The sequence below is a fragment of the Erigeron canadensis genome, chromosome 2 (genome assembly GCF_010389155.1).
Source record: "Erigeron canadensis isolate Cc75 chromosome 2, C_canadensis_v1, whole genome shotgun sequence".
Classification (NCBI taxonomy): Eukaryota; Viridiplantae; Streptophyta; class Magnoliopsida; order Asterales; family Asteraceae; genus Erigeron; species Erigeron canadensis.
Genome location: NC_057762.1, coordinates 26071599 through 26094558, shown reverse-complemented (window position 1 = coordinate 26094558; position 22960 = coordinate 26071599). Strand labels below are relative to the sequence as shown.

At 34.9% G+C, this 22960-nt stretch overlaps 3 protein-coding genes and 1 pseudogene across 5 annotated transcripts; all 4 read left to right on the top strand.

The window, feature by feature from the left end:
- Window positions 1–4123: 4123 nt before the first annotated feature.
- LOC122587267 (60S ribosomal protein L35a-1-like) lies at window positions 4124–6326 on the top strand. 3 transcript variants are annotated; one of them, XM_043759383.1, is made up of 4 exons: window positions 4124–4262; window positions 4364–4592; window positions 4673–4715; window positions 6097–6326. In XM_043759383.1, exons 1-3 carry the CDS (start codon window positions 4195–4197, stop codon window positions 4712–4714), a joined length of 339 nt encoding a protein of 112 aa, XP_043615318.1. In that variant the 5' UTR covers window positions 4124–4194; the 3' UTR covers window position 4715; window positions 6097–6326. The 3 variants fall into 3 exon arrangements, with proteins under 3 accessions (XP_043615318.1, XP_043615320.1, XP_043615317.1); XM_043759385.1 differs by having other exon boundaries at window positions 6092–6326; XM_043759382.1 differs by having other exon boundaries at window positions 6086–6326.
- A 1119-nt stretch (window positions 6327–7445) lies between these two features.
- On the top strand, window positions 7446–13966 carry LOC122588800 (uncharacterized protein At2g39910). Its single transcript, XM_043761006.1, has 7 exons — window positions 7446–7983; window positions 8108–8194; window positions 10412–10602; window positions 10764–10959; window positions 11560–11624; window positions 11733–11834; window positions 13405–13966. The coding sequence occupies exons 1-7, from the start codon at window positions 7483–7485 to the stop codon at window positions 13529–13531; spliced, it is 1269 nt and encodes a 422-aa protein (XP_043616941.1). The 5' UTR covers window positions 7446–7482; the 3' UTR covers window positions 13532–13966.
- A 1859-nt stretch (window positions 13967–15825) lies between these two features.
- Window positions 15826–18223, top strand: LOC122587220 (60S acidic ribosomal protein P0-like). Its single transcript, XM_043759329.1, has 5 exons — window positions 15826–16256; window positions 16993–17061; window positions 17269–17367; window positions 17461–17853; window positions 17954–18223. The coding sequence occupies exons 1-5, from the start codon at window positions 16002–16004 to the stop codon at window positions 18098–18100; spliced, it is 963 nt and encodes a 320-aa protein (XP_043615264.1). The 5' UTR covers window positions 15826–16001; the 3' UTR covers window positions 18101–18223.
- A 1830-nt stretch (window positions 18224–20053) lies between these two features.
- On the top strand, window positions 20054–22371 carry LOC122589201 (annotated as a pseudogene).
- Window positions 22372–22960: the final 589 nt, after the last annotated feature.

Below are 22960 nucleotides of genomic sequence, written 5' to 3'. Positions count from 1 at the left end.
GAATCATCAGCAAGACTATCTCCAAAGTCTTGGCTAATAGGTTGAAAGGAGTGATGGGTTCAATTATATCTAACTTCCAGACTACATTCCTGAGTAAAAGATTCATATTGGATGGGCCGTTGATATTAAACGAAGTGATTTCTTGGGCAAAAAAGAAGGACAAAAAAATGTTTATATTCAAGATTGACTTCCAAAAGGCATATGATAATGTTAATTGGGAATTTTTGGTGAAGACTATGGAACAGATGGGATTTCAAGAGAGGTGGGGAAGATGGATTATGGGGATTTTAAGTTCGGCCAGATCGTCTATTCTGGTAAACGGGTCCCCTACTAAGGAATTTCAGTGTACTAAAGGTATGAGACAAGGAGACCCTATCTCACCTTTCTTATTCATAATAGTGATGGAGGCCTTCTCGGCCATGATGAAAAAGGCAACAACAAGTGGTTCTTTTAGAGGTGTCGGGCTGCCAAACGATGGACCGTATCTCTCACACTTATTGTATGCTGACGATTGCATTTTATTTGGAGAATGGTTTGCTGATAATGTTAAAGCATTGACCAGATTGCTAAGGATTTTTCATATTTGCTCGGGACTTAAAATCAACTTGGGCAAATCAAATCTATATGGGGTGGGGGTTGGGGATCAAGAGCTTGGAAACATGGCTGATATGGTAAACTGTAAGGTAGGTACCATACCATTCGTGCACCTGGGGATAATGGTAGGCGCTAACATGAATAAGGTGTCGAATTGGAAATTTATATTTGATATTTTTGAGGCCAGACTTGCAATTTGAAAAGGAAAGTTGTTGTCCATGGGAGGTAGGTTGACACTTATTAAAGCTGTATTGGAGTGTCTCCCTACTTATTATTTTTCTTTATTCAAAGCCCCTTTGAAGGTGATAGATGGTTTAGAAGCGATTATAAGAAGGTTTTTGTGGGGTGGGACTAGTGAGATAAAAAAAATCCATTGGGTTGGGTGGGATAGAGTAGCATCTCCAATCGGGGATGGTGGTCTAGGTTTGTCTAGATTAAGAGATGTTAAGGTGGCGTTGAACTCTAAGTGGTTGTGGAGGTATAGAGTAGATGTCAATGGCATGTGGAGAGTGGTGATTAAGTCATTACACGAGACCAAGAGGAACTGGATGCCTATTCCATATAACAAATACTGCCCGGGGGTTTGGACGTCGCTGGTCAGAAACTTGGACAGATCTTGGGTGGCGGGGACGTTTGTCAAGTTTCTTATTAGAGGTATGGTGAGAGACGGGGCGGAGATCAGATTCTGGGTTGATCCTTGGTTAACACCAAGACCTTTTATGGATGAGTTTCCATCCCTGTTTAAGAAAGAAAAAGACAAGAAGTGTGTGGTAAAAGATAGGCTCGGGGATAATGCACGGTGGGAATGGAAGGGACCGATAAATGAAGTGAAAGAAATGAGAGAACTTGAGATGCTGGAAAATCTGGTGGGTGTGGTCAACTTAACAAACGAGAAGGACAGATGTATTTGGATCGGGAATATGAAGGAGGAATATGAGGTTAGAGGGGTAAAGCATTTGATTTGTGATGACAAGAACTTCGGTGGGCGGTTTATTTTCAAATGGGTCAAGTGGGTTCCAAAGAAGTGCTATATATTCTTTTGGAGGGTCTTAATGGATCGTGTCCCCATGTCAAAGGCACTTCAAGTTAGAAACTGTTTCATTGAGAATCCTTTTTGCGGGTTGTGTAACGAGGAGGAGGAAACAATTGAGCATATTATGTGCTCGTGTCGGGTTGCTGGTCAGGTTTAGGTATGGTTGGAACCTGGTGCAGGACTGGTCCGCCTATTCTTTTCTCGACTAGGGACCTTGTGAACTTACATAAACAGATCGTTGTAGGTAGGAGAAGGAGGAACGTCTTTAAAGGAGTGGTGTGGATCACGTGTTGGTGCCTATGGAATGCTAGGAACGACAAGCGGTTCAATAACGTCGAGGTTTGTCCAATGAAGATTACTCAAAGCATTAAAGCTCTCGGGTTCCTCTGGTTCAAAAACAGAGAAAAGCACTGTAGTCTTACTTGGAACAATTGGGTAGATTTTAATATATTGTAAATTTGTTTGATATTGTACACGAATCTGATCGCTCGTTTTTGCGGGGACTGTGAAATATGAACACATACTTACCTTTCAAAAAAAAAAGTTCAATCCATATTACCCACGGGCCTAGGTTCAAAACACGGCTAGACTTTGTAGGGTTTTTTTTCCTATAGTTAATGGTATATAAATTTGTTGTGTTTTAAAAAGAGAGTTCAACCAAATTATGACCAATTAAAATTGATGATTTTCTTTTACTGTAAGCATGTCCTTTTCTTAATTTAATCATATGGGATATCATAAAACTCGATAGAATACATAACGAATTTGAAGCTGCCAAAACCTTTTGAGAAGACAATTAATCGACATCCTAATTAATGAAAAAGTTATGCGAAAACAATGTATGTAATGTTCATTAAACCTAAAGCTTAAGAATCCCATATCTTAATCACATGGCATTCGTGACCATGTGAAATCGACAAGAACTTGGGAAACATCAGCGTCAGCATCACGTGAGAAATGGATAAGGTTTGGAGTGATCTTACGTTAAATCATGTGAACCTCGTCTTATGTGTATTTGATGTAAATTCTTCCAATATTGTGTTTATTATATACAGTTTATCTAGATTTAATAACCATGTATAAGGATCAAGGAGTCGTAAAAAGTCAATGGCCTAACTAAGTGATTGATGGAATGGCTCTTTAAAATTCAGTCTTTGTAACATGTTCCAACTTCCAAGTGTTACTTCTTTGGGAAATTATGTGCTGCTGAAAATTATTTTTTATTGTTTATTTTGGTATAGTGAGTTTTGATTCAGACGTGTTGGAGACAATTTTAATCAGAAATTTTTTTAGACCTCCAACCCCTTCCTCATGAAAAAATACATTTGAGATGAGAACCCCAAGACTCGAATATGAGACGTTGGGTAAATTCACCCCCGAGGCCTACATAATGAATTTAGAAGATACCACTGACCATTGAAGTTTAAGGCAACTTATGAAAATTACTTAGATGTTACATAATATATGGTGGAAATATACTTATACTTTAAGGAAATTAGTGCCTTCGAATGATGCACAAATGTAAATTTGGAGTATCTTTAAATCAAATGGCACTAACCAAAATACACCAGCCTTTTTGAGTGTTTTATTTCACCAGAACCAGAGTTGAAATTAAATCGCATCACAAGTTTTTAACAGCTTTTGGGATTTTAAAGATTTTTGACAATTTTGCAATTTTCATCAGATTGGATATGTGGTTGAGGGACTTGAGGCCGAAGGGATTTTAATGGTTAACGCTTGAAGGTGTAACAACATACGATAGATGGTGGTAATTCACTAATTCATACTATATCGTTATCTGGTTTCACAAATCCATTTCATAACTTTTATTGTTAATAAATCTTCCAAATGATCGAAGTTACTAACTTCAAGTTAGTTATATAATATAGCTTATATTAACCAATATTCCATAGTTTTAAAATTCATATTACCAACAAAGAATTTTTCCCTAAAACACATATTTAAATACATGGATCATCATTTTTCTAAAACAGAATATATATAATTTTATGGCAATTCTATAATTTTTAATCAACTCGGTATTACTTTTAATAACTTTTATACTTAGTCGACGATGAATCGCACTAACCATTACAACTTTATTTACTTTACACCAATTGTCTCAAATCCAAAACTCCTCAGTAACCAAAATTACACACCTATATTTGGACCAAAAATTTAAAGAGAAAACCCATTCATATCAAGTTCAAAAATTTCAGCCCCCCATAAACTATTCGCTAAATACTTAGTTTGTTTACATCCCTAATCCTAACGATAATTATCTTGAACTAACATTAAAAATCCAAATTTTTGATTAAAAAAAAAAAGAAAAAGAGGAGAAGTTTAGTTTGTGTCATATTTTGGTATTTGGGTAAAAAAAAATACAAAACCCATCCATCCATACGGAGCCCATAAAATCCAGCCCACAACACAAAATCATAAACCCTAAAATCCAAAGCCCATATAACAACCTTGAAACATATATAAACAACAATCTTGTATCTATCACTAGGGTTTACACTTTGTTCATCACCGCAGCTCTTTCCATCTTCACACACTAAACAAAAATGGTGAAAGGTCGCCAAGGTGAACGTGTCAGACTTTACACCCGTGGCACCATTCTTGGCTACAAAAGGTAACTTCTTTTCACCTTTTTTACAGTCTTGTAAAATATATCTATATCTGTATATGTTTGTATTTTTTTTACTAATAATGGGTGGTTCTGTAAAAAATAAGGTCAAAGTCAAACCAGTATCCAAACACATCATTGGTGCAAATAGAAGGAGTGGGTACTAAAGAAGAAGTGTCATGGTATCAAGGAAAACGTTTGGCTTATATTTATAAGGCAAAAGTGAAGAAAAATGGATCTCATTATAGGTGTATTTGGGGTAAAGTTACTAGGCCTCATGGTAATACTGGTATTGTCAGGGCTAAGTTCACTTCCAACCTCCCTCCTAAATCCATGGTAAATAATGTTCTAATTTTGTTTTTAGTTTATTTTGCTGTTTGGTTTTTTATGTTTTTGTGTTGTTTTTTGTATTGTAGGGATCTAGGGTGAGAGTGTTTATGTACCCAAGCAACATTTAAGGTACATTTTTTTATATACACTTTTGTTTTTGTTATTCTTTGTTATGCAGCTTATTTACAAGTATTGAAATGGGCTTGGTTTAGTTTTAGATTTATTGTTAAGAAGATGGGAGAATGTGATTACTTGATTGTCTGTACATCATTCTATAGAATGACTCTATGTTTATTAAGACTTTGCTGGCTTAGTTGATTCGGCTTTTGAGTTTATCATGACGTAGAATTAACAAATAAGTTTAAAATCTCATAATTGACCAGAAAAATTAGGCTCATTGAAGATAAGTGAAATCAGTATAAGCCAAATTTTGCTAAGCTGAACATCTTTAGAGTTAGTGTTGCATATTTGAGTTGAATGTATGGGTGGGAAAATGTAACCTTTGTTTGTGTTAGCATTTATTAAAAAAAGCTAGTCATTCCAGACTATTTATTTACGTAACACACGCAAAAGGGTCTTTGTTCTGCAACTGCTTCAAGTGTGACCTGTCAATTAACTCGTGTTGCCGAGTCTTATTACGAATAGTCAATGTGATATCTATTAAATAACCGTCAGTTATGTGTTATGCCCAAATAGTCTCTTGCTTGTTTTTCCAAGATTATTTTCTATGTGAATGTAAGGCATTTGTAGGTTTGTATTCTTTTAGTTATTCTAACTATAGATATGCGAGTCTGTCGTCATTTATAGTTCATCTTATTTGCTATCATTCATTTTCATTATCAATAGTGTATCTTGAACCCAAGTTTCATCTGTTTAAATGTGTTTACAAAATTCATGTCATTTATAGTTTTACATAAAAACTTTAGCTCCATTAGCTCTCTTTCAAGAGCTTCTATTGATCAAACACTGCAAAAGGTTGTGCAAATCTTATAGATATATGTAATTTATATATTTGATGGAAGTTATTCTCTACTTGTAATTTGTAAGTGTGCAAAATTTTCCAAGTTAATTACAAAATTCTATACTCTTTCTATATATTTTGTTATGATTAACAAAAATGATAAACTACACAGTATTGAAAGAAATCTGTAAATGGAAAAACAGTTTTCTTTATATAATAGTTTTCCTTGCATTTACGTTTGGTTTGTCTTCATGTAATATTGGATTTTCTTAAATCATGTGATCATGTCTGGAGTTGCATTGTGATGTTGCAACTAATAGTTCTGATAGAGTCGATGGTATGCAAAGCTTATTTATAAGCTAAGCAGGGCAATATCCCTTTCACCCATTTTGATGTTGCAACATGATTATCTGAAACCCTTTTCCACATATGAGATACTAACTGTGTTTGTATCTTTGTTTTTTGTCTGTAACATGGATAAGTTTACTTCATTTGTTTATAATGTATCTTGATTTGTTAAAAGCTTATTCTGTTTTAGTTGAAGTGCAGTTGAACAAGAACAAGAAGAGAAGTAGTCGTTGCTGTTGTCCAAGATTGATCTAAAGATTAAGAACTTAGCTATCATTGAAAGTTGAAGTAGTTTTAGATCTTGTATCTTTTCAATTGCAATGCTGATCTTTTTTATTGAGTTCTAGTACAATTTTTCTTTTGATTTGTTAAAAGCTTGCTGATGTTTATCATTTGAAAATTTTATATTATCCTGGTTTGTTTCTGGATTCCTTTAGACCAATCTGTAGTTTCTTTAGCTTTAATGTTATCTGAAGTACTGAACCTAAATGCTCCTTTCGTGTTTTATTCAATGCATGCTACACCGAATGTGCATGGCACATTGGAGCAGCCTACATGCCGACTGTTTGCAATATTTTTGCATCTGTAGAATGAATACTTGCTTTTAAGTTTGAATGGAAATGAGTCCTCTTGATAGAGGCGAAGTTTTGATAGAACTGTAAATTGGAAATGTTAAGTTTTATTACGTTGGTAACTTTGTATTGATTTCGTATAGAGCATCCGGTTTTCATGCACGGTGCAGCTTCGTAGCGGCCTGATTGTTAAAACAAAAAATAAAAGCTTCATTATATACATTCAATGTCATCGTGGTACGAAACCTAAACCTAGGTAACAAAACTACCATCCAAATCTGCCAATCCCACTTTAAATGAATATCATAAAAACAACAGCAAAACTCAAATCCCTATAAGCGGAAGTGAGACGTCTTATTTCTATCCAGAGGTAGAGAGATTATTTAAAAAAAAAACCTAAGACCAAAAGAGTCAAAGCAGGGTATTTTAAATGAATATTAATAACTTTTTGATCATGAATGAATGTATTTTAGGTAAAAATATAGATAAGTATTCACAATCTAATACAAAAGACATATAAAATTAGTGGTGGGTAAAAATCATGTTTGACCCAACCTGACCAGGTTATGGGTCAAACAATGACTTTTTTTTAATGGTTTTTTACCAAAAATCTGACTTCAAACCGGTCCGAAAACCTAATAAGCCTAACCGGTTACAACCCGTCGGGTTGGATCAAACCCAGTTGTTGACAAGTTTAGGGTTTGGGTTAGTTTTCGTGTTCGGGTTCAATTTCTAGACGAAAAGGCTATTGTAACTTCAACTTTCATTCAAAAAAATTTAAAGTTAAATATGATATAAAAACACTTGAAAAATATCGATTGTCCACTCAAAATAATCCAACTTGTTACAGATTAGTGCTTCCCTACAAAACCCGTATTAGATTACATAATCAATAAAACAAGGGAATTAATAATAGTATCAAATTTCTTTATAAATCTACCATATTAAGTATCATATATTTGTACTGTGTGCTGCAGAAAATTACACAAAATACTTTGAAAAAAGGCGAAATAAAATGGAGCCTACTTCTTCTTCTTCTCCTCCAGTCTCCGATTTTCTTCACACCACTCTCCTTGAATTATCAAAACCAATCTACAACCTACTTTCCAAAACCTCTTATCCCGAATCATCATCACCCAATCTCATCAAACCCCTCCTCGAATCCCTAATTTCTCCCCAAACCAATTCCCGAACCACAACCCTAACCAACTTCACCTTACTTTGCGCCACTCTATCCTCTTCCCGAACCTCAACCTCCGATCACCTCTATTGGATTCCACAATCCTTATCCGACGCTTCCGATTCCGCTTTTCGACAACTCCGAAACTCTTATTTAACTTACCAGAGTAAGGATTTGGTTCTGGAACTGCTTCCTAGGGTTTTGCCTTTGGTTAAAGCGAGTATTAAGGAGAGTGTGATTGGAAATGATGATGATGATGACGTGGAGGTTTCGCCTCAGGTTCCTGTTGCTTATGCTGTTGTTTCTGCTTATCAGCTTACGTGGCTTGTTACTCAGGTTTTTGTTTCCTATCATTTTAGTATCATTTTTTTTTTTCACTAAAATTACAAATTAATTGTTATTAGAAAGTTAGAATATTTTTATGTTTTGTGTTTTTTTTTTAAATTGAATATGAATGTAGGTTGATTTTTCGGGATTGGGGGAAGTGTGTTCGTTGTTTATTCCGTGTGCGCTTACAGCTCTTGATCATTGGTCGCCCGAAGTTAAAGTATGTATCTTTTGTGGTTTTCGATTGATATTTTTCGTATTCTGTATTGTTTAAGTTTGTTGTTTTATTGTGTACTGATTGAGAGCAAGGTTAGATAATTAATCACGGCCGTAGGATGCTCTTTCGTTAAGTAAGTGTTAGCATGGATGGAACAAGTTTCCGCACGTTACACCAATGATTTCCTTTTTTTCTTAACTGTAAGCGTGCTTTTGAAAGGGAGCCAAAACAATAGGAATCCGAGGTTATAGTTTATGAACAAAGAATTGATATGCATTGACCAAGGAGGAATTTGTTTTGGTTAGAACTGGTAGCAATGATTTTAGGATGTTGTTTCAAACTCGATAAAAATGAAAAAAAATCACATCGTCATGAAGTTAGATTGATGACAAAGTCTTATTTGTGACTTTAAGGATCCCACATTTGGTGTGTCTTAGAAAACATGACATATAAGGATGTCATTAGGGCTTGGTGAAGCATCTCTATTAGCAAGGGAGCTATTGTTTGACACATATGAAGCTGGTGAAAAAGTATGTATAAGACAGTGTGTGTATACAACCATCGGGATGTAACAGCGCAATTGTTGGATATGGAATGGATGAAAAAGGCCACCATATTCGATGGGAATAACATCATGTCTCATGGGAACGTTTCTGCATGCTCTTATCCTTCATTGCCCCTTACTTAACGTTCATCAGTTGTTCATGGTTCCGGGATATGTAAAGTCATGATTTATGACTTTCACTGGTCAGCATTTATGATAATGTCAATCACTCAATCTCCTCTTCTTCCGCCAAGTTTAAAAAGGCACCCAATAAATCCATCCTCAAGCTCTTAATTCAATATTTCACCAGAAACATAATCTCCTTTGGGGGTTATTTAATACCCGTTTCTTTCTTCATATTTTTTCGTATTGCACCATGAGAAATCAATCTGGCATGCTCTTTTTCAAGTACAAGCTTGCTCTTTTAGAGATGATGCAGTCATTGGTGTAACGTCAAATGTGTTCGATACGGTCATTGTCATGCTGACTAGTACTTGACATGAGAACATTTCATCAGTGACAAAGCTCCTATGCATCATATGAAGATCATTCAATATATTCTGTATTTATCCAACGTGTCGGTTAATCATTTCAGTCTTGGTATAGGTTTTAAATAAAGGAGTACGGGTGTCTTACTTACATTTACAAGTTATTTGATACGAATAGTCAAATACTACATTCTTGAATTAGGCAGGTATGGGGTGGCAGGCAGAAAAAAGACCTTTTGGGTGGGTGCCTGGGGGGGTACAACCAGAAGAGTTTTAGTAAGCGTTGTTCTAGTTACATTTATTGGGTTAACTGTGGTAATTGCTTTTTCCAGGATGCATGATGTTAAGTTTTCTTCGGAACTATGTCGACTCACTGTTCTTGATCATTCGTTGGACAATAGTAAAACTATGTGTTGTGGTTCTATAATCTAATTGTCACTTTTTATAAACATAACTAGTTAGCTCCCATATATATTTTTTATGTATGCTGAAAGATATATAGGTGCCTGTGCGGTTATGCTATTGGATGTGTATTTGTATGGTTCCTATGTAATACTATCTACCATGTTTAATTTTGGTGTAGTTAGGTATAGGTTAATATCAGTAGTATTGAGCACCTGGTAGCCTTGCAACCAATGAGATTGCTTGTATCTGCCATAAGGTGTTAGTACTGTATACGTTTGGATTTGTAATTTGAACCACTCATATTCATATGGAAGTAAACTTACATCCCCTTCAAGGTTGCAACCTCATGAACAATTTAGGGCGCGTCAGACACCCCTTGTATTCCATTTTTTGTTTTTCAAGAAAACATGAAAAACAGAAAACGTGACCAAATCATAGTTTTCCAAATAAATTTTTCAAGAAAATAGAAAACACCTTTTTATTGTTTTCCATATTTTTCATTTCCCAAGTTCTAGAAAGCTCAAATTATTTCCCCATGTCGCCTCTTACCCCCACCACCCCCACCCTAGCCCACTTTACCAAGTGATTGGAACATGTTTTCAAAATTTTCATTTGTTTTCTAGAGATGGAAAGCTCCTTCTATTTTCTACGGAATTAGAAATGGAAAACTAGAAAACATTTTTCTCAACTAAACAATTTGCTCATTATACATTAAACTGTTTTCTTCGATTTTTAATATTGAATTTGGGAATGCTGCTGAAGTTCTTGACTCCGTTGTGTCAGGGACAGGGAATGATTACCTTCATACATCTTGCAAAGCATGTAAATTCTAGTGAGTTTAGTTTATATGGAGATGTGATCCTAGATGCATGCTGCCAAAATGTTGCTTCTAGCGATGAAATATGGGAGCATGTGGTTGAAATGTCAGTTCTCATGGTGACTTCTATCCAACAAAGTAATCCTCGTAGCTCATGGTATTACTCTATTTTTATCATATTACAATATTTCGGCAAGTTGTCTTGCTGTTCATTGACATCCCTAATATAAAGATTTTTAATTGAAATGAAGATGAATCAGAGGATTATCATTGCGAATATGTTATAATTCGCTATAATTTATATTCACATTTCTATAGGTATGAGAAACTGCTAAATGAGATGTTAAGCCACTTATGGCGACAACCAAGATCTAAAGAGCGTCGTATCGCCTGGCTTAAACACATTGAGCCACTTTTCAGTGGCATGGGACTTGTACTGTTAGGTCATTTCAGGCGTATTTTCCCGCTTTTCTTCAAATGGATGCATGCTGATGACGATGAATCTGTTCTACTGGTAAGACATAAATGAAAAGTTCACTCGAGTTTTGAGTATTCCAGGATAACATATACCACCTTGTTCTTTTTCCTTCGATTTACATGATCTTTATGTTCCTCGTGTCTCTAAAAGTTTCTGCCATTTGGCATGCCAACCGTAGCATGTCTTTTGGGCCTGAACATGAACACAAACAACTAGTATTAGATTTGATTGAACACTGAGTCTTATTTAGGGTGCCTTCCTTTTTAAAGTTGTATCTAGGTACGCCACTGCTTAATATTTTTTAGATATCATTTGGAGCACTGGCGATATGTTATCACATGGCTATACTATTATGTATACTTTATAAAGCTAAAATCCTGTTATCGAATAATGTTTGAGATTGAGGGAACAGTATTTTCAAGTCTTCAAGCATGAAGTATTTTTGTTAATTGCATATGGAAGATGTAATCATTATATATTTTCGATGTTGAATTTTGCTGCTAAATTTGTTAAACCATTGTATGGTATGGTCTGATATGGGGTTGCGTATCAATTAATTTCATGTGATCATTGGAGCTTTACCATTAGGTTATTTCTGGACGGGAATGACCTTAAGTCACTTGTTCCAATTTGCAGGTTCTCGACAGTGTCAAAACAGTTATAAAGTTCACGTGGATAAGATATTCACCATATTATGATAAGTAAGGTTTTTCTCTACTGAACTATCCCTTACCAAGTAAATAAAAGGAAAAATGCGCTAGATACTTTTCCTATGATTATAACCACTAACGAGTTTTTAATCTTCTCAGATTAGTAGATGAGTTGGTAGTTCTATACAAAGAAGCATCACTTAAAGTTGAAAGAGAAAATATACGAGCTCGTACACTCCAGATACTCATCTTGCTTCAACGGTAATATATAATATTTAAAGTTAAATATAGCATTCTAAAAAGGAAAATGTATTATTTCTAAGGACTATTCTTTATTCTTTTCTTTTCTCAATTTATTTAACTGTGAACCAATTACAATTTAGATCTAAGGTAACAAAGAAGATGTATGCATGAAATGTGTTGTGGTTGAGGACAGTGGTTTTGAAATGGAAGGTGTGGGTTCAAGTGTTCACAAAGGTCCAACTAATAATTAGATAAAAGAATATGAATTTTCACTCACATTTAACACTTTTTTTTTCCTTCTCATAGAATTTCGATATTGTGAATATGTCAAAGCTCTCAGTTTTCTCCCCCAACACGTGAAAATTGGATCAATATTCAAAGATATTCTTTTTATAACAAATGTCTCTATATTTTTAATTTTAAGGTCATGCTCATTAAATTTTATAAGTAAACCTAAGTTAATCCTTTGTACTAAAAAGAAATAGTATTAAATAACTGATGTGAAGTGTGGACGGGTGTTTCAGGAATTAGGAATAACGTGATGATGTGAACTTTCTTTATTTTTATCCAAAGTATTTTTGTATCTCCTAATCTAGTTAAACCTAAGAATAGCCTAAACACCTGTCAAAGAGAAGGTGTTTATTTGATTATATGTGATGATTCTTCTAAATATTAACACAATAACACATTAATTTTTCACGAATTAGCCAACTACTATTTTTATGTTAACCATATAAATGAAGTTGAGAGATACAATATTGCATATCTATAAAGATGATTTGTATTTATCTTTCAATAATCCTATAAATATCTTGTTGAATAATCTCTGTTTTTCTTTCATTAGATCGAGTATTGAATTAATGATTCTAGGCTTCTTTGTAAATATTTAAGAAGCCAAATCTAATTGATTTTTATCACATAATCTAAGAATGTATATTAAAATCAACTAGTAAATATAAAATGCCTTGTAGCTTTTACATGAATATTAAGGAGGTGTTTTTGTTTGCTTTTAGTTAATTGCCATTATAAGCTCAATTTGGGTGTTTAGAGAAGCTTATTTGCTTTTATACTTATTTACTTTAGGCCAGTGAAACCTTGATTCTTTGTGATACCCGGTCATCGATTATCTTTACCCTTGTTACACACAAGATGCAAACATCTATTGGTTTATCGTTTTGAATATGGACATTTGAAGAACTAACCTCATAATTCTCGAAAAAACTTTGCTTACATCAAAACTTGAATAACTCAAATTATAGGACTCCAAGATCGGTTAAACTGGTGATTAGGTTCTTAATATGCACATTTGAAACCTCCAATAACAACCATATAATTATATAGAGAACTATAACTTACATATTTGGTTTCGCAATGTTTGACTTGATTAAGAAAATATATCTAATCTAATCTAAACTGGATAATTTCATTTTTCTAATCAGCATTTGTAGGTATTATTTTTTGAATCCAGCCGCAATGTGCAGGTTTAAAAATCCTTGTTCAATGCTAATTGAGTAATTGATTTACATGTACTGTAACTAATTACCCCACTTCTTCACCTGACCTGCAATTTTTATCAATCATTTTTCAGATGCAAAGGCCTGCAATTTGAAGCAGCTTGGGAAAAACACAAGGATGATCCAAACTTATCAACACTTTGTCCCTCGTTGACTTCTAAACCTGTCATGGCTACTGATTTTTGCCCAATTTCAACTTGATGACAGAGGTAATTTGAAGCCTTTGGTTCAAATGGGCCCACCATGAACAGCTTTGCATGCCTGGACAGGATCTGATGGTTAATGTGAAAGATCAAGCTATCCAAGCCAGCACCTGCTTCTTATCACCTCTTCATGGGTGTTTTTTAGTTCACAATGAGGTTGTTTACTGGATTTCTTCTGCTACACATGTATGCAGTCGTTATGCTGTGTAAGATGGGTGCCAATGACGATGAGATAGTTTCACTATCAGTCTATCCAGAATAATTTGTACAAAAGAAAAGGGTCTAGCACGAAAGTAGTTGATAAGGAGATGTGTTTGAACTTTATATTGATCCTGATTACTGTTTGAACTTTATCCAGCTTTGATAAGTTATTGCTTTGATAAAGTGGTGCATATACAACGTTAACACACAGTAGTATATCCTTGCTTTCCCAGTTCCCAGTTTCCCACCAAGGAATTGAAGTATGCAATCTGCCCTTTGTTCTCAGAGAATCTACCAAACTACAGACAGAACTTTTACCGGTGTTTTTGCATTGTTATATGAAGTTTAGTAGGTTTAGCATAAGCCTGTGAATGCATCATCTCGTTACATGGATTATCATTCTTACACAGCTTCACTTCAAAATTGGTGTTCAAAAGCAATTTCCATTTACCCGACATTTGGTTCAAGCTTTTGAACCAAAGGTTACATTAGCACATGATCTTGGCCATGACACATTGACACCTGACTAAGGTCACATTTGGTTCGCAAAAGGACAATTTGGTTCGCAAAATGACTTGTGTCCTTTTCCACGCTCTCAGGATGATGTTGTCAAAAGTATCAAACTTACATCGATCATCTATTCATTCTAGTAAACAAATTTTCTGATAGGTGGTAAGGTGATTAAATACTACTGGAGTAATAATAATGCTAAGGATTCAATACTAATGACATATATATTTTCTAATTATCATGTCACCTTTTGCATATAATATATGTAAACATTAACCTGAAGACCAGTGCTTTTGCGACATGTTTATTGTATGATGTTTATAGAGTATGACGGATTGATGGGAACAACAAAGTAACACCATACTTCTGACATACTTTCATCATGACTAAAGTTTAACTTAAGCTCTTTCATCGAGCCAATTTTTAAGGCTAAACCTAAACTAGAACGTACATACTCGGTATTAATAAGTTTTGCGATGGACCCAATCTTAGTGATGCAGCTGCCGCGGAGGGCACCTATAACACCCGGCAAAGAGCCCAAAGGTCTATTCATGAAGTTTGAAATGTTTGCCCATCCGCCAAATCCAAAGCCCACCGCAAGAAGCCAAGAACCCACACGACTATGAAGATGTTCACTATGTAGATAGAAGTCCAGCTTGGGAGCAAAAATGGAGGTTTCTCATCTGCATTTAAATACTCAAAAGAGCGTAGTGAAAACCATAATCTGATTAAAATTTAAGATCTAGTATCTATCTATATCTATACTATATCATTAAACAAACTACCCTCCCATCTTTTTATGTATTTGAAATACCAAAAATACCTTAAATTTTCAACATATTCCTAACTCACTCACTAAATCTACTTAATATATTCTTAAAATATTTTATACCCATATTAATTCAAACTATCTATCTTCTTTGTTCATTAATTTAAATATTTTCACTTAATATCTCTATAATATTTTTAATAACGTAATTTACAAAAGATACATCTCGTAACAAAAAAAATAACTACACTAATATTTACATCAATCACTTTTAGATTAATAACAATATCTTTAACATCACCCCCACCAGCACCACCCGAGGTTGCCGCCACCGCCGTCGCATTGCGCTGGTACCCATCTCGTCTGTTATAAAACAAACTGCCCTATCTATTTTAGGAAATTAAGTAACTTTTTCAATATGTTTAGAATGGTTAGTTTTTACACCTTATTATTTTTGCATCTAATCCTCGACTTATATTTGAAATGATAATCACGGTTAGAGGCTTCATCGCCGCATTTCATGAAAATATCCTAAACAGTTTATATTACCTTTACGACATCTCAAAAATTGTAAACCGTTATCGCTGCAATACGCAGGCACCCGTGTTATAAAAAAAAAGCATATCGTTGAAACCGTTAAAAAAGATTTAAAAAAACAAAATAAAAATTCTATTACTAATTTCCATTTTAACTTTCCAACAATCTGACGGCCCACTAAATCACAAAACCCTAACCCAAATCCACAAAAGCCCATCAACCAAACTAGGTTTTGTTCCATATAAAATCTAACCCATATCCATTCTCACACCCTCATAGCACACAAAAATTTAGGGTTTATATACTTTTATTCTCTCTTCTCTTTCACCTTCAGAGGCTAAGGAGACGGCGCAGCTCACCGTACACCTCTAGATCTAAGTGTACCGGCCCTCATTTTGTTCCTTAACAAAAAATCCATTTCTTTTCTTTAAAAAAAAAACTATCAAAAAAAATGGGGAAACTATCAAAAGCCGATAAGAAGATAGCATATGACCACAAACTGTGTCAACTATTGGATGATTACACACAGGTGTTGATTGCTGCTGCAGATAATGTTGGGTCAAACCAGTTGCAGAGTATCAGGCAGGGACTTAGAGGTGATTCTGTTATTCTTATGGGGAAGAATACTATGATGAAAAGATCCATCAGGATGCATTCTGAGAAAACTGGCAACAAGGATTACTTGAATCTCATCCCTCTTCTTGTTGTAAGTATTCTCTCTCTCTCTATATATATGTATATATATATATGTATATATGTATATATTTTTGTATATGTTTTTTGGATTAGTGTTTAGTGTTTTTGTGGGTTATTTCATTGGTAGATATTGAATGTTTGTTATGTGGTGTTTTAATTTTTTTAGTGATAAAATTTCTATTGTTATATATGTGTATTTATATGTTTGTATATGTATATGTAGGATTATGTACAAGCATGTTATTGGTTATAGTAAATGAGGATGCTTTTGTGTGTCAAACACTAATATTGTTACTTGTTGCTGTGTAAATTTTATCTATCTCCAATAACTACTAAATTAATTATACAGTACTTGTTTCATGTGTGATTGGGTTAGTGTTATGTTGGTTATGATTGTATTAGTAAAAATGGTGAAATATTATTTGGTTGATGTTGGGCTGCTAAGTTTTTATCTGTATTTACTTTGACAAGTATTTTTGTTATTGATTTTTTAAGCTAAATGTGGCGACTTTTGTATGTATCATGGCATATTTGAAATACATTTTCTAATTTTTGTATGAAATATTGGAAAGTTTAATATTAAGATGGAAATAGTAGCAAAGTAATGGCTTCAGTTTGTATTAACACATTGACCAATAATTTGTTTTCAATTTGAGTATTTTGTGAGTTGTGTTTTCTTGTTCAAATGTGTATCTCATGGGTATCCAGTAGTAATAATATGAATGTTATGTGTCTGCGGATAACAGGGAAATGTTGGTCTGATCTTCACTAAGGGTGACTTGAAGGAAGTCCGTGAGGAAGTTGCCAAGTACAAGGTGAATTTCTGATTTTTTTTACTTTTACATACCACTTCATTTCTTTGAAACTTCCAGCTTACAAATCTTTTTCACTAACCACACCATAATTCTCTTTTTGCTTATGAAGCTGCTAGTTTGTTTAGTAGTAAATCGTTTTTGTTGTGAAAACAGTTTTATTGAATATGCTATTGATGGTTTATGTCGATTATGTTGTAATGTCATCAGGTTGGAGCTCCTGCTCGTGTTGGTTTGGTCGCCCCAGTTGATGTGGTTGTTCCCCCTGGCAACACTGGTCTAGATCCATCCCAGACTTCTTTCTTTCAGGTAAAAACTTGGTACTTTTTTATATTTCTTTCTTTATACTTTTTTTGTAAGATAATTCTAATGTTACTTTTTTTTTAATTGATGTTTGTCTAGGTCCTTAACATTCCGACCAAGATTAACAAGGGAACCGTCGAAATTATCACCCCTGTGGAACTCATCAAGAAGGGTGATAAAGTGGGTTCTTCTGAGGCTGCTCTTCTTGCAAAGCTTGGCATCAGGCCATTCTCATATGGTCTTGTTGTCGAAACCGTCTATGATAATGGTTCTGTCTTTAGCCCAGAGGTGCTAGACCTGACTGAAGATGACTTGGTTGAGAAGTTTGCTCTTGGTGTTTCAATGGTCACTTCGCTTGCTTTGGCCATCCACTACCCAACACTTGCCGCTGCTCCTCATATGTTGATTAATGCATACAAGAATGCCTTGGCTGTTGCTGTTGCTACTGGATACTCTTTCCCATTGGCCGACAAGGTCAAAGAGTACCTTGAGGTATGTTTAGTCATTTTGGTATATTTTGAGGTTAAACATTTTCTTTATATGATGTATTTATAGTTGTGTATTAATGGATTTGTATTTTGAATTACTGCAGGATCCAAGCAAATTTGCTGTAGCTGCCCCTGTTGCTTCTTCTGGTGGTGCTGCCCCAGCTGCATCTGCTCCAGCTGAAGAGAAGAAGGATGAGCCAGAAGAGGAGTCTGATGAAGACATTGGCTTCAGTTTGTTCGGTGATGAATAGGCGATCTTTGTCAGCTTTCTATATTTATCTGCATCGGACTATGTTTAGTTTATGTTTGAGACATTTTGTTCTGCTTTCTTTATCCTGTTGAATGTTTTTGAATCTAGAAGATTTTGCTTTTTACTCCTAAGATGTTTTTAAAGTTTAGTTGTGTATGTTTAGATAGTATTTTGCTGTAGTATGTTTTGCGGTCTGTTTTTATCATGTTAAATTCATATCATCTGAGGAAGCCCCGCTTAACCTGCCGTTTCTTGACTGTGGTGATTGCTATTGACGTCAATAGTTTGCTTTGTGTGTGTCTTATTCAAGACGGGGACCTCAAGAGTGTAGAAGATCGCTTGCCGCAGGAGAGAAAGAAGCATCTAACAACTTGCATTTCTGTATGTCCTGTTTTCTTTATATATACAGGGATCATTTAGCGTTTGAGCCTGATATGGAATATGGAACACCATTATATAAGGGGGCTAGAGACTGAAAGTTTGAAACTCCTCATATCAAGGATGCAGGTCAGACCAAAGGCTTTGAGAGCTCCTGTGGTAACTAATTGTTTACTAGCCCTAACTAGGGGTGATCAAAATTTGCGCTTTCCTGATAAACCGATCAACCCTCCCAAAAAAGCCAGAAATCGATATAACCTGTTGAACCCAGGTCCGTTCTACGTGCCTAATTTTAGAACGATCACCCTTTGCTTGGGTTTGGTCTGACCCGCTTGAAAACTGAAAACCGAGTAACTCGATATGCATGCCATGCTGTAATGCCACCTGGTGTTCAGGTTGTAATGCTACCTGGTGTTACCAGACTATCGTAACAGTAATGCTACAATTTGTATTTTACAATACTGAAGATTTGACTATCCGGTAACGGATATATAAACCTTTTTTTAAGAAAACAAATGAGTACACGAGAATATATTACACATCTTGCCTGACCCCTGAGCTAAAACTTTTACCTGATGAAAAGTACATTAGATAACAGGAAAATGAAATTTGTCAAACAGATTTGTGTGGAATTGTGGATTATCTCAAAGCTATAACAAAAACATAGTACACCATAACAGCAAATGACATGGGCTTTATCGGTTAATCCTCACACGACACACATTCTTGTAATTGCTCTCATTGATATATAGCTACTCCGCGCCTCGTTACAGCAGCCTTCTCTAGTTTTACGGTTGTAGCCCATTTGAATAGACGAATAGTCAACATCAAGCATACACTCTCATGTGAGTCAGTCAGCTTTTTCAATGAAGTTTAGCTGTAACAAAACCAAAAGAAACAAGCAGAACAGCCCATAACAATGTGTTATATAACCACAGTTCTGTAATCTATGTAATTTTTTATGGCTCCAACTTCATCATAATTGTTACGATACATTAGTAATACGTGTTAGCAAAATAGACCAAGAACAAGAATGTTGGTTGGAACATGAAGGCTGAAGCATCATGTGGGCTGTAATTACACATACCTTCATTTTGAAAGAAAAGTCAGGTCTTGGGTTTTTATCTTTTAACCCAGCCCGTTACTTAACCCGGACCGAAACCGAACTGAAAAAACATGGTCTGATTTACTGTCCTAAATCCTCCGGTTTTTTGGTCCTGTCCAAAAATTTTGCTACAATTTATCTAAGGCATTTGCAAATCAAAAAACTTTAGAATATGGTGTTTGGAGGAATTGAAGTTCAAATGGGGTTATTTAATGGGTCTTAAAATTTGGAATTTTGGACCATGGTTGTGCAAAAGTTTAAACCATAGAGACGATCCTTGTAATTTTAAAAGATACAATAAAATGGGTGCATTTCAGTATAAATCACAGGGACCATTCATGTAATTTTGAAAGACTTTGTGGGGACGTTAAAAAGCAAACTTGGAGACCAAGGAGTAAACCGTGGACCTCAAGGAATGTCAGGTGATTATATATACTGTCTCATTTGCCAAAAACCCAAAACAGGGTGGGTTTATTCCCTAAATTAAATTTAGTGTTTTTGTGTTTTTAGCAAAATGGGTAGAGTATCAAAACCGGTTTCAAAAGTTGAGAAGAAAGTAGCATATGATCACAAATTGTGTAAGTTTCTGGATGATTACACACAAGTGTTGATTGCTGCTGCTGATAATGTTGGGTCAAACCAGTTGCAGCATATTAGACACGCTTTACGAGGTGATACGGTCATTCTTATGGGAAAGAATACCATGATGAAAAGATCTATTACTCTGCATTCCGAGAAAACCGGCAACAAGGCTCTTTTGAATCTCGTCCCTCTCCTTGTTGTAAGTAGTTAGTTTGTCTTTGTTGCATTGTTATTGTATATATGTATCATGTATGTATTCAAAATTAATGTTTACTTTTGTTTTTGTTTATGGTTAATTTTGTTATTGTTATCCTGCGAATTTGGGAATTATGATTAGTACATATATATGAGATAAGTATATACTGTATGTTTTTACTGGGGGTGGCTTGCGTTTAAGTTGGTTGAATGTTTGTTACGTATTTCTTATGGTTCTGATGATTAATCAAATTTCTGAAAATCCTTTTGTTCTAATGTTTAATTTATAAAACGGGTATAAACGGCTGAGGTTTAGGGAAAGCAAGTCTTGACTCGGATATCTCCTTGACCATTTCCGATATTTTCCAGTCCGCCCTTGAGCTGTTTGTCTAGTAAGGTTCAAACTTGAAACCTCTTGCGAGGAACTCAGACGCCATTAAATATGTGTATGGATAAACTCATAAAAGTCAAGACCCGCTACGATACTTACGACTTATATACAATCATTATTTTTTGGTCTTTTGATTTATTAAAATTTAGTAATTACTTCAGTATGTATTATGACAGTTAAGATACTCCATATGATTTTTGAAAATTTGGGGGGTAATGTTTGTTCTAAAAGACTATTTGATCTATTGTTATACAAAATAGGATTGGTTATGGAATGAATGTGGTTTATTGGAATGTTTTTGTGAGTAATGCATTGTTTGTTTGTTCTGTTTTCCCCAAATGTAGGGAAATGTTGGTTTGATCTTCACCAAGAGTGACTTGCAGGAAGTCCGACAGGAAATTGCCAAGTACAAGGTGAAGTGTCAATACTTTTTTACATTTGATTTCAGCTCATAAGTAGCCTTGCTTACATTGATGTATATATCTCCTTTTTATCATATTGAAAAATATTATCTATGCAATATTTTCCAACTTCTAGTCAACAGTCAATACCTATATGATTGGAAAATTGTCAGTCTGCATTGCGTTATAATATGGATAATTTGATATGATTGAATTAGAGTTTACCCCTTTATAAAGTTTATTGCTTCTTTAGACACTCGTTTATGTTATTGATGGCTGATGACAATCATACGATTATGTAATCAGGAAGAAGCTCCTGCTCGTGTTGGTTTGATTGCTCCGATTGATGTCGTTGTTCCCCCAGGCAACACTGGTCTAGATCCATCCCATACTTCTTTCTTTCAGGTAATTAGTTTTTATATATATTCATACTTTATACGTGCTTAAAGATAATTCTAACGTTATTGTACGTTAATACTTGTTTAGGCTCTTAACATTCCCACTAGGATTAACAAGGGTTCAGTCGAAATCGTCGCCCCTGTGGAAGTTATCAAAAAGGGCAACCCAGTGGGTTCTTCAGCAGGTGCTCTTCTAGCCAAAGATCAGACCTTTCTCTTACGGTCTTGAGGTCCAAAATATTTATGAGAATGGTTCAGTCTTCAGCCCGGAGATTCTTGACCTGACTGAAGATGACATGATTGAGAAGTTTGCTTACGGTCTTTCCATGGCAACTTCTCTTGCATTGGGCGCTCACTATCTAAGGATGCTTTGGCCTTTTCTGTTGAGACTGGATACTCTTTTCCCTTGGCTGAAAAGGTTAAGGAGTACTTAAAGGTATGTTTGTAGTTTTGTTAATTTTTTTTTATGATATTAGATCATATTTTTGCAGTCTTGTTTATTTATCGAGTTTTTATTGTAAGTATTGCAGGATCCAAGCAAATTTACTGTGGTTGCCCCTGTTGCTGCTGCTGCTGCGCCGTCTGAATCTGTATCTGCTCCAGCTGAAGAGAAGAAGGATGAGCCTGAGGAATCTGATGACGAATTGTTCAACTTGTTCGATGAATAGACCATCTTTGACAGCTTATTCAACTTGTTCGATGTATAGACCATCTTTGACAGCTTGCCTTTTTATGTTTTACGTATCCTGTATCAGACTGTGTTTAGTTTATGTTGAGACACATTTTGTTCTGCTTTTCTTTAAGAAAAGTTGGTTAAATGTTATGGATTTAAAAGATTGTGCTGCTTTAGTTAAATGCTTTATATCTTTACATTATGCGTTTTCATTTCTGTTCAGTTCATATCATCCTACATAAAACCTCTAGTGTTGGTAACATCGTTGTGATCTGTTTGATCCTGGATCCTGGAGGTTCTATTAGAGAGTAGAGGTTAGCAACTCTTCTACACCAGAGACTTTTATAACTCTTGTATTAAGTAATTGTTCACCCAGAGCTGATTTTCGATCTAACCTTGAGACACGCCACGTAATAATGAACTGCAAAATGGTCAATGGATCTTTTATCATAAGGATATTTCTCGTTCCTAATAAGGCTTCACCTTTTGCATAAAATAAGGCTAAGATGATTGGAAACTAAACACAACAATGGCTAGCAAGTACTTTACTTATAAATCGTCGAAAAAGGTTATACTAAGTGTTTTGTTGTTCTTCCACAGAAAATTATGAAAAAGGTTTGCTATATATTGATAAACTTGAAATAAAACAAACCTTATACATTATGAGTTTAAGAAGAAACACACCCACATTTCTGTCTATTTTTAGAAATAAATTACTTCCATTACATATACCACTAG

Bases quoted from the DNA above. Each gene is read 5' to 3' on its own strand.
- LOC122587220 (XM_043759329.1), top strand. From the start codon at position 16,002: ATGGGGAAACTATCAAAAGCCGATAAGAAGATAGCATATGACCACAAA. The intron at 16,257-16,992 runs GTAAGTATTCTC...TGCGGATAACAG, and splicing joins ATCTCATCCCTCTTCTTGTT to GGAAATGTTGGTCTGATCTT. The intron at 17,062-17,268 runs GTGAATTTCTGA...TAATGTCATCAG, and splicing joins AGGAAGTTGCCAAGTACAAG to GTTGGAGCTCCTGCTCGTGT.
- LOC122588800 (XM_043761006.1), top strand. From the start codon at position 7,483: ATGGAGCCTACTTCTTCTTCTTCTCCTCCAGTCTCCGATTTTCTTCAC. The intron at 8,195-10,411 runs GTATGTATCTTT...CCGTTGTGTCAG, and splicing joins ATTGGTCGCCCGAAGTTAAA to GGACAGGGAATGATTACCTT. The intron at 11,835-13,404 runs GTAATATATAAT...ATCATTTTTCAG, and splicing joins ATACTCATCTTGCTTCAACG to ATGCAAAGGCCTGCAATTTG.
- LOC122587267 (XM_043759383.1), top strand. From the start codon at position 4,195: ATGGTGAAAGGTCGCCAAGGTGAACGTGTCAGACTTTACACCCGTGGC. The intron at 4,263-4,363 runs GTAACTTCTTTT...GTAAAAAATAAG, and splicing joins ACCATTCTTGGCTACAAAAG to GTCAAAGTCAAACCAGTATC. The intron at 4,593-4,672 runs GTAAATAATGTT...TTTGTATTGTAG, and splicing joins ACCTCCCTCCTAAATCCATG to GGATCTAGGGTGAGAGTGTT.